The sequence below is a fragment of the Mitosporidium daphniae genome, assembly GCF_000760515.2.
Source record: "Mitosporidium daphniae strain UGP3 chromosome Unknown contig-39, whole genome shotgun sequence".
NCBI classification, from domain to species: Eukaryota; Fungi; Microsporidia; genus Mitosporidium; species Mitosporidium daphniae.
The window spans coordinates 22029-38735 of NW_013546401.1; the positions used below are offsets into that span (position 1 = coordinate 22029).

Below are 16707 nucleotides of genomic sequence, written 5' to 3' on the forward strand. Positions count from 1 at the left end.
GCAAGAATGGTTTCTACAAATTAGCAAACACAAGTGGGAAACCTTTTGGGTGAAAAGATATCGAGTTTACTGCCTTTGTGTGTTTGTGCAGCGAACTGAGATGAACAATTTGATATGAATCTGAGAACGTCCAGACCTACATATTATGAGCCGATGTTACTCTGATAGAGTTGTCAGCACCTGCAGAGGCAAATCTGAACACAGAATCACTGCATAGTGCATAGATGGGCTGTTTTTCATGCCAATACACCTCAAGCAGTTTGGCTTTCATTAATTTTAATTTTAATTTCTTTGTTGAAATGGCTGTTCACTCGACTTTTTCTTCCGTCTCCACCTCCACCCCGGCTTCTTCTGCTTCCTCTTCCTCGTTGCTACTTTCGATTTGCTCCGGTTTGGGGAAATACAAAACCACTGGCGAAAAAAGTGATCTGAAGACCGAATATATTTTTGATAAAGAATCCTTTGATTGCCTGAAGGATTTGAAAAAGATAGTCAGATATGAGATCCAAAAACAAAATCGCAAATTTTTGAGAACAATTACGGAATGGAATGTGATCAAGAATCACCTGATTCCTATTTTTCTTGAACATTCTCTTGGCGAATACATGCTATTCCCAAACGAAGAGGGAGATTCGCTAAATACGGACCGCCAGAGTGTAGAACAAACCAAATACGTGATTTCTCCATCTAAATACCAACTGTCGAAAATAATTTGTAAGCATGTTGAGTTACATCATAGTGGAAATTCTGGTTGCCATTACATGGCCTATTTCGCTTGAACAGTCGGAGTTTAAAAGCGAGGATTCTGAAATCAATTCGCCGTTCATATTATCAAAGGAGCTTTTGCAACTACACTTACAAAATAAGCTTGTCATTTGCGAAGCAAGGTTCATTACCGCTCTTGTGCAAGCCATTTCAGAATGCATCGCGGCTAGGTATCTTATTTGGATAATTTTAGCGAACACGAAGCAAACAACGATATTCTGCAATCTTCCATCATTCAGCTGTCATTTATGCTTATTCGAAACCTATTGGTTGTTCCTGATGTATTGTTGCATGGTAAATCGATTCAAGTAGCTTGAGGAATTTTGTAATCCATAGGACCTCCTTCTCCTTCAACTTTCCAACTCTGGGTTTCTTGATTTGCTGCTATCTATTACCTCAGAATTAGTTGATCAAAATAGCAGATGGAACGATAGGATCCTCATCCTGGTAGAAATTATACATTGTTTTTGGGCTTCAAAAGATCCCACCGAATTAGTCTCCCTCGCATTACAATCACACACCAGTGATTGTGACATTTCTTTATTAGATTCGAAGGATATGTGCAAGAAAAATGCCCACACTCCAACAAGACACTCCATGTTTGGCGGCACATTTTCGCACACGCTCACGGTTTGTAAATACGCGTTTCAATTTGTTTTTTAGAACGGGTCTGAATATGTGTTTGAAGGCTTCAAGCAATGTCCAGAACTGGATGGCAAAAAGTTGTCCAAATATCGCAAACAGGCCCAAAAGGTGTGGCGGTAACATCTTAATGTTTACTAGAGCTTTTTGGACTTGATGAGCCCATGTAACAATAGGAACACATCCACACTCTTTTCTTTTACTTGTCAATTTCTTTCAAGCAGTGCAGGAGCTTTGATACGGTCGTTTTTGTCGCATTTGTCTTCATTTCAAAGTAGCTATCATAATGACATTTTCAACACCAAATTTTACAACTCTGGCAGTGCTACCGAAAAAGACCACATGAGGTTTATTGGCATTGTGGCATTTTCGATCCGCTTTTTCCTAGCGCTCCCAGATGGCCAAAAAAGGACACTTGGACCTGCGTCATCGATTCTTTCGAGCTATTTGAACACAGACGATCTCAGTAAATACATCTTTAAAAGACTGATGTCTTATGCCGATGAAAAGCAATTTGTTTTGCTTCATTCGAGCGTCGACTGCCTTTCGGCAGTGCTTTTTTTGATTGATTTTACACTGTCTAAAGGGCGATTGAAAAGTGCGCACAAAGGCAATGTAGACAAGCATTCTGAGTTGATTGTCGCTTCAGCAGACTCTATTTTGTGCAATTTCTTTTATGATTTCGGGCATATTAGTTCGATAGCCCTTTTGTCAAAGTCAATTACTTATACCAAGTCCAGGGGGTTTGCTTGTTTGCATTTACTGTTAGTCTTCTCAAGTGTCTGATTGAGCTTAACCATATAATTCTTCGACTTTTAGAATCAAGAGGCAGCCATTTTGGATCCTTGGCGGTTCAGAGTAAAAAGAACAAACAAAACGCAACCGTTAGTGAGGACAATATTTCCGGTATTGATGCTTGTTTTTCCCTTCATAGGATCCCAACAAAGTTTCGAAAGAACCGAGGACTTTTTATTGCGTATTGAAGCTTCTTTCATTTGCAGCAGCATCGTTGACAATTATTGCATGCTTTTAACGGAGGATGTTCGGCTTGGCAGTTCCACTACACACTATGTTGCGAAAATGTTTTATCGAATTTTCGTAAAGCACCAAGCAGAGTCGCTATTTTATAAGGTAAACGCCATTTTTCAACGTCCAGATTTCAATTTTGCACATTTTTGAGCAGTTTTTAAGCACAAACGATTCGAAAAATGAGTTGGCTCTCTTCATTAGCTTTTTTTTGGGCAAGCTTTTTAAAAGGCTAAACGCATCGCCGTTTCTTCTGCTTGAAGTAAGATGTTCATCTTATTTTAGCTTTTATTTCCGAAAAATTCACAAGACTGTAAACGAATTTCCGAGGCACTCGCAACACTTTAAGTGGATTTCGAGGAACCCAGTTGCAAAAAGCCCGACTACGTGACAGAATTAAGCCGTGTATTTGGGAATAGCATATGTATTTGCAACCAGCAGATCTTTTCGAGTATCTCGTTTGTACGTTGAAATGATATTAAGCTCCATGTGTACAATAAATGCTAACCCAGCCAACGAAAAATCGAAACATACATGCATTCTTTTAGTACACAACAAGCGATCACAAAAAGAAGATTGGCGGTCTGGCTATCAAATATCTACTTTGCATTGGTGCAATCGAGTGCTCAGGTCACAAGACCTCTGATAACCAAAGTTGAGCTTAATCGGTCAGATCGTTAGTTGCTGAATTTAATTTTGTCAGCGGATCAAAAGAATCCATGCAATGCTAGCAGCTTTTTCAACCAACAGCTAGCTTTAGCAGATATCGAAATTTTCTGCTCTCATAGCTTTGATTGCCATTTCTATTTTCTTTCTCCCTTTATTACAACTTGGCCCAGCAAATAAAAAACGATCAGCTCCAGAAATTGGACAATTTCGAACAAAGATCAACAGTATGTTGCGCAAGCTAAAGGAACCACTTCAAATCGCTCCAGAAGCTTAAATGATCGGACAATTTGCAAAAATCCAGGCGATTAAGAAGCATGCAGAATCTGGAGAAATGCCATCAGACTAGCCATATGCCATATGTCAAATTTAGCCCGCTCAAAAAACCTAAAATCCAAGTATTTCAAGAAGCTCGAAAAAGCACCCATTGGTCCGGGAAATGGCCACCAGGAGGAGCTCCGCCAAAAGGTCTCATCGGACAATAAACTCCACGCATTTAAGACCGTTAAGTAATAACCCGATAAGAATGACTTTCTACTTTGCGTGCACCAATGCAAGCTTATTGCGGCCGTTGCAAACATCGTTTAATCAGGCGGTTGCTAGTTCTGGCGATGCACCAGGAACCATATTGCTTGAAATTGAGAATTTCAACCAAGCAGAATGATGATTTATATGTGTATATTTCAACGCTTATCTTTACAGATAAATAGCAACCTCGGGAAATAAAGGCACTTGTGATTGAATTTTATGGCGTTTGTTGACAGTATGATACTTTAACGGTTGTGATGCTCGTCTTGGATGCTGCGTTAGGACGACGAAAGCGTTAATTGCCTCTTGGTCCCGATCACATTGCACTGGACGCGAGACGATTGGAACAATAAGTTAATTTTATTTTCTATTTTAAAAATACAATCGCCTCAAAATACGCCATCCATCTGATGTCAATATTTTGAAGTTTGCTTGTTTGAAATCCAGCGCGTAACATATGGCTGCAAAGATATTATTCTCTTATTAAAATCCGAGATTGTGCGGGTTCGAAAATACCAATTAAATCGATAATAAGGAGATGTCTGAAACGAATTTCGAATACTCCACAGGGCAGAATCGGACCCAAATCCGTGCACAGAAACAAGAAACAGCTACAGTTGGGTTAATGAAAAACACCTACAAGATAGTTGTCGTCAGAAGGGGTCCAAAATTTGCTTTTCGGAAACCCAGAATCAGGAAGATTTTTCGAGTATTTCACATAGCAACAGATCTGGTTGTAAAGCTCTCGCGATTTTTGCAGCTTCTCTTCACCTCTCTCAATGTTGTGGGCTATCTTCACCAATTCTAAAAGTTAAAGCAAGAAAACACACCAGGATAGGCAGGATACATGGACCAAAACGCTTCCGAATATCTTTTAACCTCCGCCACATCCTTGGTTCCGATATCGGTGGAAATTTTCTCATACGCATGACTGCAGTAAGAAAACACAATTACCGGCCGTGCTTTTCAGAGGCTTTTGAAAAGGCAATGAATTCCTTTCGAGACCAATCAATAAATCCTTGGCCAAACAATAGATCTCTTTCGTTGATTTCGGACTCGCTTAGAGGCTGTGCTAACGACGTTACACAAAGCGACATACCTGCTCGGATCAGGTCTTGCTTTTTTTCACGGTCGATTCTGGAAGATTCAGACTCGCTTAAATGTATTGGGATAACAAAATCAGAATTGCGGCGATTCCAATTGGATTCCTTTTCGAGAAGCGAAAACAATCTCAAAGGGTGAAGCTGAAATGGCGATCTATTAGATGAGTTTGCGGATGCCAATTGGTACATTCTTAGGCCTTTCGCTTGCCTCTGCGGTTTGGTGATGGGCTGCTTGACCACCGGAAGTCCCAATGCTTCTCGATATTCCGGATCCTCCGTGGAAAACATAGAGCGCCTTCCTCTTTTGCCAGACAAATCGACACCGGGTCTTGTGAGCGATGATTCAAGCCTCTAAGGGTCAAAATCAAACTCACTTGCCTTTACCAGAGGATCATCTCCGTTTTTCAGGTCGGGGGCGCTTGAACCCGATTCAACAGAAAAGGTGTGTAGATCCTCAATACCGATGCTTTGGTATCGCTGGAAGATTTCCCTTGTCTTTGTTTCCCCTTGCTCGATCAGGGACTCAATAGAAACATCCCTCCTATATGTTTATATGACCACAATCCTAACATGGAATGAAGACTATCGTCATCTAGCAAGTCGGAAGCCCCGGACTTTATCATATTAATGAGCTCGACACTAGAGGGTTGCGAATCCACGACATGATGTCCCCGTTGGATAACCAACTGGTCCAGGCGAAGCTTCCTCAAGCTTTTGTCAAGAATACGCTCCTCAATCGAGTTCTACGGTGACAATGGCGAGTTTACCTCCGTTAACAACCTAAAAACCTTGACAGGCTTTTTTTGTCCAATTCGGTGTGCTCTATCTTGAGCTTGCAAATCGGCTTGGGGATTCCTAAAGTAAGAAAAATTGAAAACCAATCGCTATCGTAGATAACAACCACATCTGCGGTGTATAAATTGATCCCAAGCCCGCCTGCACGTGTAGTTAATAGAAATATAAACTTTGAGCTGTTTGGGGCATTGTACTCCTCCACATACCGAACTCTGACATCTGAATCGGTTTGTCCATCAATTCGACAATAATCTAGCAGCAAGAAATGCGCGTCGCCTACCATAGTTGAGCCATTCACAAAAATCCTCAATAATATCAAGCATGCGACTCATTTGGCTGAAAATCAAAACGCGCGAGCCGTTTTCTTTGCAGCGAACGAGCAGCTTGTGTAAAGCGATCATTTTCCCAGAGTTTTCAATCAAATGGAATCCTGCTGCATATGGAGGCCCTGGCTCGGCTCCATCAAACAAATACGGATGGTTGCAGCATTTCCTGAGCTGCATCACAATATTCATTAGCCGGGTTGTCGCTGGAAGTTTTCCCAATCCAGGATGCTTTGGCAAGATCAGTGACTCGATGTCTTTCTCCAAAATCTTTTGATACCATAGTTTTTGCATCGGGCTGGGCGGAACAAAAAGACAGATTTCCTTTTTTGGCGGAAGTCCCTTTTCAACGTCCAATTTGAGCCGACGAAGCAAACAGGGCTTCAAAAGCATCCTCAACTGATCTATTATGTTATCGGAGGAGGAATTGTCTTGTTTGCTTTCTTTTTCCTAAAAAAAGGCAACAAAGTGCATACAAATTTGGATGAGCCATTGGACGCAGTTTTGGATGACGATAGCTGAAGAAACCACTCATCAAACTCTTCTGAAGACGAAAAGAGCTCGGGCATTAGAAAGTTCAAAAGAGCCCAAAGCTCATGCAGGTTATTTTGAAGCGGAGTTCCTGTGATCAATAATCGATAATTTGTCGGAATCAGACGGACAATTTGCGACAGAAGACTTTGTTCGTTTTTTATTCTATGAGCTTCATCGATCACCAGATAAACCCATTTAATCTTTTTTATAAAAGATCTTTCAATCATTCCAATCTCATAAGAAGTTATTAGAACATCAAAGGGAGCCACTCCGTCTTTTGAAGTGTCCGACTTGATTGACTTGATGATATTTGCCCTCTCTGACTTGTCTCCATGAAGCACCAAAGTTTTGAGATCGGGAATCCACTTATTGGACTCTTGCAACCAATTGATAATGGTACTTTTAGGCGCCACAATCAGAATTGGCTCGTCGGTATTGCAGATCATCTTCAAATAGCCGATAAAAGCCAATGTTTGCAGAGTTTTACCGAGGCCCTAAGATAAACAAACCATTGAAAACCATTTCATCAGCCAGGATTCCATTTACATTATTTTCGTAAAGTGAAATCAACCAATTCAACCCTTCCAGTTGATAATGGCGCATTGTACCATTTTTAACGTCTAAAATTAGGATACTGCTGGGCTACAAAATGGGGTGGTGGTAAAAATATATGGGCTGTCTTTCAAAGCAGGATCTTCTGGCGCGGTTTTCGGCGTCAAAAGGTCGCTGGGCGCAGCAGGTGCCCTTTGTTTTGAAAATCTTCGGCCTCTGGTGCCTCTGAGCCCAGATATTTTAAAATTAATAAAATTCTGAAAAACAGGCGATTTTCCAATAAAATATGAATATCTTTTGACAAGTGCATTTAATTCGTCGACGGGACTGCGATCGTGTGCCGAAAATGAATCATTCTCATCGTGGGAAAAATGACAATTGTTCTCATTAACTACCATAAAAATTAATCATTCGCATAAAGTTTTAATTTTGCAAAATCTTTTTATTGATCAAATGATTTGATTTTTTCTGCTAAATGCTTGGTACTTTATTGCCCTCATTGGGATTTTTCCTGGTAAATTGGCTCAACTAACCCCCTTTAGTCATTGGTTTTGGTTGCATCAGCAAACATGGGACCATTTTTGTTGGTTGAAAAGACTATTCAACAGCCTATACAGGACATGCCTTGTGCCGTTCAAATAACTATTTATAATGTTGGTGACAGGTCCTCCCATTCTCACGTTTATTTTTAGAAGTGCTTATGATCTCTTTCTTCTTGACACGTCTTTCGCTCCAGAAAATTTCAGTCTTTTACATGATGGAAATATAAAAGAAAAAATTCCGGAACTTTTGCCTTCAGAGTCGTTTGAATATAAATTTACGATGAAACCCCTTATTTCTGGTCACTTTTGGGACAAAAAAGCTCTTGTCTCCTATTTAGACGATAAAGAATTTAATTCCAATATTCAAGTATGTATACCTTTCTTTCTTTAGAGAGCATTTTCATCCGCCTCAGAATATTCATATATCCTAATTCCGGAGCAATATCATGCTTACGTTTCGTCTAACCCTATTATCTGGACTATCATCCTGATTTTTTCTGCCATGTGTGTCGTTTTTCCTATGCTGAAATACCGCTCGAGCTGTAACTTAGTTGCCAGGCATTTTGGTTTGAAGAACAAACCGGCACAAAATTAATTCCCCATTAAACAATTAAAGCGGGCTAGCACACATGATAACAATTTTGGCATGCAATTGAGTGTTGTACAAACATCCCTCCCAGTGTTTACAAATTAATTTCCGAGTGTCGACACTTTTATTAATTTTGGCTGCCATATTGTGGAATATCTTGAATCCCAGATCGGGATTGCCTTCTGATTACTTTTTAGCCTTTTTTACATACCATGCCATGCTAGTTTATATGTATTGGATGCTTGTTCTTTTAGGGGCTTTCTATCTTATTGAAGCACTGAAATCCCGCTTCAATAGCCATCAAGTGGAGTTTAAATGCTACTCCAAATTGCAACTCAACATTTTAAGGAAGGCATTTCACTTTGCTATTTTTTGCATCATCATTGTTCCGATTAGATTTTGCAATGATATTTCGGTGTTCTACCTAGTTCAGGCATGTTCTTCGGTGGTGCTGTTATCATTTGTGGCTGTTGAATTTATTCGTATTCATTACCCCTTCTCGATGGTTTCAACATGTATTACTGGATACATGATAAGATTTACCGGCCATTCTCACAAGAAGAATAGGGTAAAGCCTATCACGGATCATATTTATCTGATGGCAGGTGTGACCCTCCCCTTGCTAATATCGGCCCCAAATTCGCTGGAATCGCTGTCCGGTTGTATCACCCTGGGCCTTGGTGATTCCGCGGCAGCCCTTGGCGGGTGCACTTATGGGATATATCGTATCCCTGGCTCCAATGGGAAAACCGTAGGCGGGGCGCTTTGTTGCATTGTAGCTTTGTTTCTTTCATCGATGCTTCTTTCATATTCGCAGATCAGCTTTTGGGAGTCCCTTGTTTTATCAACGATCACTTCTGTGGTTGAAGTTTATAGCCCCATCAACGACAACATCGTACTTCCATTAACATATTGGGTAGTGCTAAAGAAGCTAATAAAACCTGGCTAACTTATTTCCTACTTTTTATTAATACTTAAGCAGCGGTGCTTGGACGGCAACCAGCAAATATGGGTCGGAAAGAACGATTTGTGCTGTGGGGAACAGGAAACTTGAGTTTGGAGTCAATCAACTGTTTGATATAAGGACGACGAAGATCGGCAGCCTTGACCTCTTCAATGCGGATGATGTGGATTGAAGAGAAGCGGGCGCGATGGCGGGATGCCATATCTTGGTAGCAAGATGCTATGGCATCGGTGCGAGAGCACTCTCTATATTCCTTATACATATTATGAGTTCCAGAGCGAGAGTCGTATCTGATCCAAATGCCATAGTTTTTAACGGTTGATGGCTTCTTTTCAAAGACTTCCTTAATAGAAACAATATCTCCAGCAGAGCTTTTGACCTTCTTTAGCCTTTTAACAAAGTACCAGAATCTGCTTTTGGCAACAACCTTGTTTGGAGCAAATATCTGCAACTTGTACAGAGGGGGCTCTGGCTCCTCCTTTGAAGGGAGCTTTCTTCCAATCACTTCATATTCATGGATCTATAAAATTAGCATTTACATCAACATGTTAGAGGATGGATGAAAGAGATACACAACCACAAGATATTGAGGGAGTTCCTTACTCTGGACATGGCAGATTTAAAAATTATTAAATTTTACTTTTAAAATTTACAACCATCACATTTGTTAAAGCATTTTGTACAAAGATTGCTGGTCACCATAATGCCCCGATGATCGCTGAGCTGAAGGGTGCCACTTTTCTAATTCCAAATGGAAGTGTGCATCAAGCAGCTCTTTAAGAAAATCGTCCCATTGCTTAAAAAACTCTTCTAGCGTAATGTTTTGTATGTTTGGTGGAGCCTCGAATTCGGTGCTTGAGTTTAGAAAACACTGTTCTCCAAAATAAACGGCAACCTCCTCCCACAAGGTGTTAAAATTTTCAAACAAGTCCCACAAGTCTGTAAGTTTTTGGGATTTTTCAGCTGCCCATATGTTGATGGCAGCAAGAAATTGACTTACCATCTCACCACTTTCACCGGTGTCCGGCCCTTCTTTGATCTTCTCGATGCTAAGGTTCAATTCGCGTATGGATTCGCGAAGAAAAGTAGAATCGGTGCCTCTGATTTCCGAAACTAAGCTACGAATTTTCTTGAGCTCAGCTATGGAAGAGTCGTTTAACGACTCGGCAATGAAATGTAGCAGGGTTTTTTGTCCGCTATCGGATCGAAATGCAGAAAGCCTAGAAAGGGAGGAGATTCTGACCCCCTTTGTTGCACCTCTCATCAAGATTTGCTGTTTTTGAGATTTTGAGCGCCCAAACTCGAGTGTTGCCAATTGACAGCCATCCAAGATATTCTTCATCAACAACTTGATCGTTGAAGATTTCTTCAAAACAAGCAGTGCATTTTTCAACAGCGACAATAGCCGAATGATTTCGGAGCATTCCGAATCAAATTGTCTCTGCATAATCATTGCATCTACAACCCAATTTAGCGCAGGCGCGGAGCTCGTTGCTATCATAAAAGATTCTGCAGGAGAGCCTGTGTTGCACTTTTGAGTGTTAGCTGCCAGCTGGAAAATGCTTTTTTCTTCAGGTAGTGGAAGCAAGGGTTTTAAAGCAAGAAGATCATCCAAAGTGATGCTGCAGGTATTTGAATATAGTTCTTTCACCAAATTCTCAGCACCCAGGAATCTTTTGTATAGCCTTGAACAGCCGATTGCGATGTTATTTGCCCTGCGAAGATCAATTAGGGACAATATTGACGATGATGGCCTAAATTAACAAATAAAACGCATACAAAAGCGATGAATCAGAAAAGCTTTTCGTTCGATAAAGACTAGATTTCGGATTGAGCGTCAAGGATGTGTCAATGCAGAAAAGAGCTACATTGATGAGAATGATGTTGTTACCTTCAAATGTGCCTTTGTCGAGGGAGGATTCAATGTTTAGGTTGCCTATATCTTCCCAGATGGTCCCTCTGATTTCGGAAGATGACATTCCTTTCCAATCCAAAAAGCTTTTCGAGACCTTTGGAGCCTCTAATCTCTCTTTGCCTTCTTGAAAAGCAATAGGCGACTGCTTATTCAAGGAAAAATCGCTTCCAAAAAGAGGTTTGTTCTTAGCGCCCATTTCTTTTAGAGGTGGAGGTGGAGGGGGAATGGGGGGTGTCGTCTTTGTAGGCAATGGAGGGGGTAAGGGGGGGATAGCTCCTGATGACGACGATGACGACGACGATGATGATGATGTTGTTGTTGTTGTTGCTTTTAAAGATAAAGAGTCCATAGCTGGATCGCTGGTTGAAAATTGTAGCAAAGAGGGGTTTGCATTTGATTGACGGCAGATTGCAAATGAAGGTAGGGGCGGGGGCATCGGTGGATCTTTTAATGTGACACTTGAAGCACATTTTTCTCCAAAAGAAAGGGCGTCTGCCTGGTTATGTGATTGATCAGTTTTCATAACACCCTGATGGGGCTGATCGTCCTGCTTCTGGCTGCCATTTGACATCACATCACCAAAGCTATCCAAAAATGGCTTTTGACGGCAAAATTGAAACACAAGCTCATGTGCCAAGAATAAATTGTTTCCAAAGATTTTCAGCCCTAATATTGCTATAAAGGTAAAAAAGTCTTCATTTTACCAAGCGAACGAGGGATCCCTTGGTTCACAAGAGACTCTAAAAAAATCGACTCCGGAACTATTCCTATCATCAAAGACAACGAATTGATTTCAGATTCAAGGGAGCGAGAACACACGCCACCCTCAGTGGCGATATAAGTTGGCGACGGTTCAACATCTTCGAAAACAAAATCAATCGAGAAATCTTGGCCAAGTTTGGGACCAGAGGCCTCCAAATCTTCCAAGGTAAATCTAGTCAGCTCTGAATTGATCCAATTCGTGTTGAAATACAATGAAATCAGAGTAACTGTATGGCTGTATGAGAGATGGAAATCCTTGATGGACTCGTCGGGTATGTGAAACAAACGAAAATAGATGTCTTCAGATATGGAAATAGGATCTTGAAAGTTGAAGATGATGTGGTTTGTATCTTGATAGAACACGTATTTTCCACTTTTGGGAATCAGATCGATGAATCCACTAGTCGCGCTCGACGAATCTTCGTCTTTAACGCGGTTAGAGGCGCAATGTCCAGAAGACGACGTGCGCGGTGGATCATCGGTAGACGACGAAGAATCTTGATTTCCGCACAAACCAAAGCCGCTTGAAGACGAAAGTCCGTTAAACAATTCAGAGGAGCTAGCAAAGGTAGAGCTCTCATCAAACGAACAACGGTTTTCAAAAGAAACAGGGGTCTTTTCTTTGATTTTACAATCCGTAATGTATTCGACGTCCACCATCAAGCTGTTGTAAATCAGCCTGTCATTTTGAAAGATCGCAATGCCCGGTGAAAAGTTGCCCGACGCAAACTTGGGGATGGTATTAACGATGATTTGCCGCAATTGAATTCTTTTTGGTTCATCACGCACAGCGGGCTTGGAAACAAAATCCTCAAAATAAAGCATTGAGCGTCCAAAAGAGGGCGATGGAGTTCCGTAAGATGCATCGGAAGCACAAATAGCATAGGGAAAGCGGCGTTGGTGGAAAAATCGATATGAATCCAAAACGCTGTCAAAACACCCCAAATAAAACAATAAACAGGAAATAAGCAGGCCTGAAATTACGAATCCAATACAATACCGGACCTGTGCAAAGCATCTTTGCAAACAATGACAACAATATTGGAGTCGTGGAGCTTCAGCCAGCAGGCCATCGCCTGTACGAACTCAAATACAGTTTGTCTCAAAGGAGGCATCCAGGACAGATCTCCCAACGCCTCTGAAAACGAGTGGGCAATCCTCGATGGGTCAAAGCAAACACAAAACTCCTCCACAAGCAGGGATGAAAGATTCCAGATAAAATAATGGCCGCCATACCTATAGTTTAAAAGCTGAATGCAACATTGCTTCCAAATATAAGCCAAGCTGCGACACGTTAAATAGGTGTCCATTTGGAATGTCAACATCATTTGCTTGATCTTCAAACGAGGAATTGTGCCCAATAATTAAAATGCGCTTGGAAATGGAAAACACATTGAATTCGGCAACGTCTTGGTCTGCATGGTGCGAAAAAGAATACCTGCCAGTAAAAAATTTAATAATCAACCCTAATACTTTGGACGAAAGCTGCTTAAACAAGGAGACCTTGCCAAATATGGAGCTCAAAAAATCTTGTTTCGACATTGTCGGTTCGTTTTTCTTTGCTTGTGATAGGGCTTGAAACTTCAAAATAGATGGCTTATGCCAGGACAAAGGATTTTCAGATTGCCCAAATACTGAGGAGGTCAGCAGTGAATCAGTGAAGGCCTCTTTATCCATCGAAATTGAACTATCCAAATTTGCTCCCTTAAATTGCAATTTCTTATCAAAAATAAAATTTACACTTTGAGTTTCGGCTTTGCTAAATTTAATGAATATTTTAGGTTCAACCCAGCAGCCCCAATGCAGTTGAATTTAAAAAATTAAAAAAGATCTCCGTGAGCCAGCATCGATAGCACCAGCCCTTTTTTCCGTTTCGAAAATGACTGTTGCAAAGCAATCCAAAAAACAGCCACAAAGCGATATTGTTTGCCCGCAATGCAAAACGACCTCATATCTTAACCCGTCGATAAAGATATTTATGTCCACGTGCTTCCATAGAATGTATTTATCGATGCTAAAAATTTAGGTGTAATTCGTGCGTTGACCGAATTTTTCTGCTGGGTGCTGCTCCGTGTCCCGTGTGTAATCTGATCTTGAGAAAGTCTAACTTGTCGCCTCAGCTATTTGACGATATCCTGGTAGAGAAAGAGTGCAGAATTAGGAAATCTATCCATTCTTAGTATGCTCGCTTTTAATGTTTAGTATGAACTTGATTGAACCAGACTTTGATAGCTATCTTTCCTACAATAATTATCTTGAGAAAGTGGAAGACTACAGTACGTGTGTTTGCCCTCATTTTAATAGCCTTCAAGCTTTTGGAAGCCAATGGGAAAGACGAAAGCATATATGACGAGCTCGAAAAGTTTAAAGAGGAGCATCTGATGAATATCACAAAAAATGCCAAGCTTCAAGTATGTCACGTTTGTCTTTATGCCTGTCGCTTCTAGAATGACGAGGCCACCCGGCTTAGGATGCAAATTAAGTTTGAAGAGTCCGAAAAGGCACGCCGCGAACATGACCACTTGGCCAATATCAAAAGGGCCAACTATGAGAAAATTTCTACAAAAGCTACGCTGTTAACTGAGCTTGTATCGTTGCCATATTATCATTTATTTTAGGAAACATCGAGTAAGCCTGCAACGATTATCTTGGAGAAATCCTTTTCAAGAGCAAAAGCCTCGACCACTACGTACCTTCCATCGTCGATCAGCAAAAAGCTAGCAGAAAACTTGCCATCCTTTGATGAGAACACAATAATGAGCATTGAAGATGATGCCCAAGAAGATCTGCCCCCCTTTGATCCGCTAGAGGGATGTATAAAACTCGCTTTGCCATTTGATATCTCCCAAGTGTTGCATGATCCCATCTTAGATGGCTGGATATGCCGAATCGATGTTGTTGCAGGCGGATGCAAGCCGCACATTTTCCAAGAAAGGGCTCTTCATAGCTCATATGCGATTGTCAATACTACACCATAAAGTTTTATTTTTATAACTCCGTTGTTGATGCTAACCGTTCACGTACCAATTCTTTAATCTTATCATCTGTCATCTCGTCTAGGCGAGTAAGTTTTGGTAGAATTCTTCGGTGTAGATCAGAAGAAATGTTTTTTGGAGCGTAGGAGGAGAAATCCAAAGCTTCTGGAAGCGGTTTTTCCAGGAGCATCTTGGATTTTTGGATGGTTTCGTTGGCGGACTCTTCTAATCTAGTGTGGTATGTAGATGGAAGCGAAAACGTTTGCCGTTCAGAGGATGACGGGGTTTGCATGTTTTTATTAAAATTTAAAAAAATTTACAAGCCCCTTGGAATTTACTTATTGCTATTTTACAGGAATTTTTAATTATTCTACAATGCTTAACGATAAAGGAGAATTCATTGATCTGTACATCCCTCGTAAATGGTACCCGCATGCTCATCTCTTATACCCTGTAGCTCTGCTACTGGACGCCTGATTTCAGCTAAAGATCACGCTTCCGTGCAAATCAACATCGCCGAGGTTGATGAAAATGGTCTTGCTACTGGAAAATCCCATCCATATGCACTTTCGGGCTTTATTCGCTCGTCCGGTCAGGCAGACGATTCTCTCAATCGTCTTGCCACCAGCGACGGCTTTCTTCAAAGGTATTTCTTGTGCTTTTATTTTTCTAGCGTCTGGAAATCGATCTATTAAAGATTTTAAATAATAAACTTTTACATTTAATTTTAAGAACAATTTTCTTGATGGCCGTACATCTTGGCGACATTAATGAAATCTTTGAGGGGCTAAAGTCAAAGTAGGCCTCTTCTTCTCTTCTCTTTTAGGAACCCATTTAGCAGGGAAACCTTTATAAAGGAGCTTGATATGCATGTATATTTTCTTTTCTTTCCAGTTAGCTTCATGCACTTTCTCGCTTATATTTTGGAGACATGTTTGCCAAGTTTTCTTTAGAAATTTTCAACATTATCCATGCATATTTATCTTCAGATCATCCATGCAACCATTATGCTGCATTGATTGCCATCGGTAGCTGTACTGGGCTCCTTACATATAGATCTTTTGATTGACATATCTTGTGAAGACCTTGTTATGAAAATGAATAGGTATATGGGATATTTACGAATCATATATCCTCCAGAGGAACCAGAAATAATGTACTTGGCTGCCAAAATCATTACCAAGTTGATCCTTTCTGGGGGGAGATTATGCTCCGAGTTCAAGGATTTTGAAATATCAAGATCTCTTCGGTGGATCCAAAGTAGCCAGTTGCTTTCCTTTTATCTTAGTGAAAAAAGGAAACAAACGGCTAATGGGCTTGATTCTCATAAGGCAGCTGATCCTATCCGTGCCAAACGCACTATCCAATTACATTCCTCAACTGTTGAGCATCATTTGGGAGCCCTTCAAGGATCCCCATGTAATGTGTGCCATTTTAAACTCGTATCTAGGAGCTAGTGAGAGATGAAGCGTTTTTTGTGCTCTCCGAAGTTTTTAACGTCATTTTCCCGATCTTTCCAAATATGAGGCCTCAATGTCTATCAAGAGCAATGTCGGAAATCTTGCTGGGACTTAAAAGCAGCACAAAAGAGGATGTCCACTTTTCAATCCTGCTTTTGAGGCTGGTCCTCCTTCACGATGATAATGTATGGCTTGCATTTTATCTTTAGAGCCTCAACAGATCGTTTACGGATATCATCCATTATTTGCTCAAATTGAAAGACTCGAGGGATCTTGATCTTCGAAGGGAAATCATCGAAATCATTCCAGACTTGGCTCAATATGCATGCAACGAATTTTCGGCAAATTTCTTGCAAGTTTGGATGTGTTATTTTATAAAGCTGCTACGTCCCAGTAAGGAGCAGCGATTTGGTATTTTGATTTGTATCCTCAATGCGTAGTGTTCAATGCGATTTCGCGTCTTGTGCAAATTTTCAAGGAATCGATGACTGTTTTTTTTAGGGACATTTTTGATTCCATCAGAGAATTTTTGACACGAAGGCTGAAGAAAAAGCCGGCCTCCTTAC

General features: G+C 40.8%; 9 protein-coding genes across 9 annotated transcripts; 4 read left to right on the plus strand and 5 right to left on the minus strand.

The window, feature by feature from the left end:
- Nucleotides 1–13: 13 nt before the first annotated feature.
- On the minus strand, nt 14–271 carry DI09_39p90 (putative WD repeat-containing protein; the record flags this gene model as incomplete). The annotated part of the gene is made up of 2 exons (XM_013382305.1): nt 14–136; nt 161–271. 2 exons carry the CDS (start codon nt 269–271, stop codon nt 14–16), a joined length of 234 nt encoding a protein of 77 aa, XP_013237759.1.
- A 28-nt stretch (nt 272–299) lies between these two features.
- On the plus strand, nt 300–779 carry DI09_39p100 (uncharacterized protein; the record flags this gene model as incomplete). The annotated part of the gene is made up of 1 exon (XM_013382289.1): nt 300–779. One exon carries the CDS (start codon nt 300–302, stop codon nt 777–779), a length of 480 nt encoding a protein of 159 aa, XP_013237743.1.
- A 1054-nt stretch (nt 780–1833) lies between these two features.
- On the minus strand, nt 1834–2166 carry DI09_39p110 (uncharacterized protein; the record flags this gene model as incomplete). Its single annotated transcript, XM_013382290.1, has 3 exons — nt 1834–1962; nt 1983–2062; nt 2133–2166. The coding sequence occupies 3 exons, from the start codon at nt 2164–2166 to the stop codon at nt 1834–1836; spliced, it is 243 nt and encodes an 80-aa protein (XP_013237744.1).
- Nucleotides 2167–4249: 2083 nt separating this feature from the next.
- DI09_39p120 (uncharacterized protein) lies at nt 4250–6985 on the minus strand (the record flags this gene model as incomplete). Its single annotated transcript, XM_013382291.1, is given in 10 exon segments — nt 4250–4416; nt 4458–4558; nt 4582–5081; nt 5115–5271; nt 5289–5473; nt 5498–5585; nt 5609–5801; nt 5824–6287; nt 6347–6876; nt 6902–6985. The coding sequence occupies 10 exon segments, from the start codon at nt 6983–6985 to the stop codon at nt 4250–4252; spliced, it is 2469 nt and encodes an 822-aa protein (XP_013237745.1).
- Nucleotides 6986–7585: 600 nt separating this feature from the next.
- Nucleotides 7586–9014, plus strand: DI09_39p130 (uncharacterized protein; the record flags this gene model as incomplete). Its single annotated transcript, XM_013382292.1, has 2 exons — nt 7586–7843; nt 8157–9014. The coding sequence occupies 2 exons, from the start codon at nt 7586–7588 to the stop codon at nt 9012–9014; spliced, it is 1116 nt and encodes a 371-aa protein (XP_013237746.1).
- Nucleotides 9015–9039: 25 nt separating this feature from the next.
- Nucleotides 9040–9641, minus strand: DI09_39p140 (60S ribosomal protein L20; the record flags this gene model as incomplete). The annotated part of the gene is made up of 2 exons (XM_013382293.1): nt 9040–9549; nt 9633–9641. 2 exons carry the CDS (start codon nt 9639–9641, stop codon nt 9040–9042), a joined length of 519 nt encoding a protein of 172 aa, XP_013237747.1.
- Nucleotides 9642–9696: 55 nt separating this feature from the next.
- DI09_39p150 (uncharacterized protein) lies at nt 9697–13383 on the minus strand (the record flags this gene model as incomplete). Its single annotated transcript, XM_013382294.1, has 5 exons — nt 9697–10744; nt 10809–11610; nt 11649–12634; nt 12691–12942; nt 12998–13383. The coding sequence occupies 5 exons, from the start codon at nt 13381–13383 to the stop codon at nt 9697–9699; spliced, it is 3474 nt and encodes a 1157-aa protein (XP_013237748.1).
- A 526-nt stretch (nt 13384–13909) lies between these two features.
- Nucleotides 13910–14684, plus strand: DI09_39p160 (uncharacterized protein; the record flags this gene model as incomplete). Its single annotated transcript, XM_013382295.1, has 3 exons — nt 13910–13982; nt 14029–14117; nt 14325–14684. The coding sequence occupies 3 exons, from the start codon at nt 13910–13912 to the stop codon at nt 14682–14684; spliced, it is 522 nt and encodes a 173-aa protein (XP_013237749.1).
- Nucleotides 14685–14884: 200 nt separating this feature from the next.
- Nucleotides 14885–15483, plus strand: DI09_39p170 (40S ribosomal protein S21; the record flags this gene model as incomplete). Its single annotated transcript, XM_013382296.1, has 4 exons — nt 14885–14973; nt 15005–15088; nt 15139–15327; nt 15414–15483. The coding sequence occupies 4 exons, from the start codon at nt 14885–14887 to the stop codon at nt 15481–15483; spliced, it is 432 nt and encodes a 143-aa protein (XP_013237750.1).
- Between the last annotated feature and the right edge of the window lie 1224 nt (nt 15484–16707).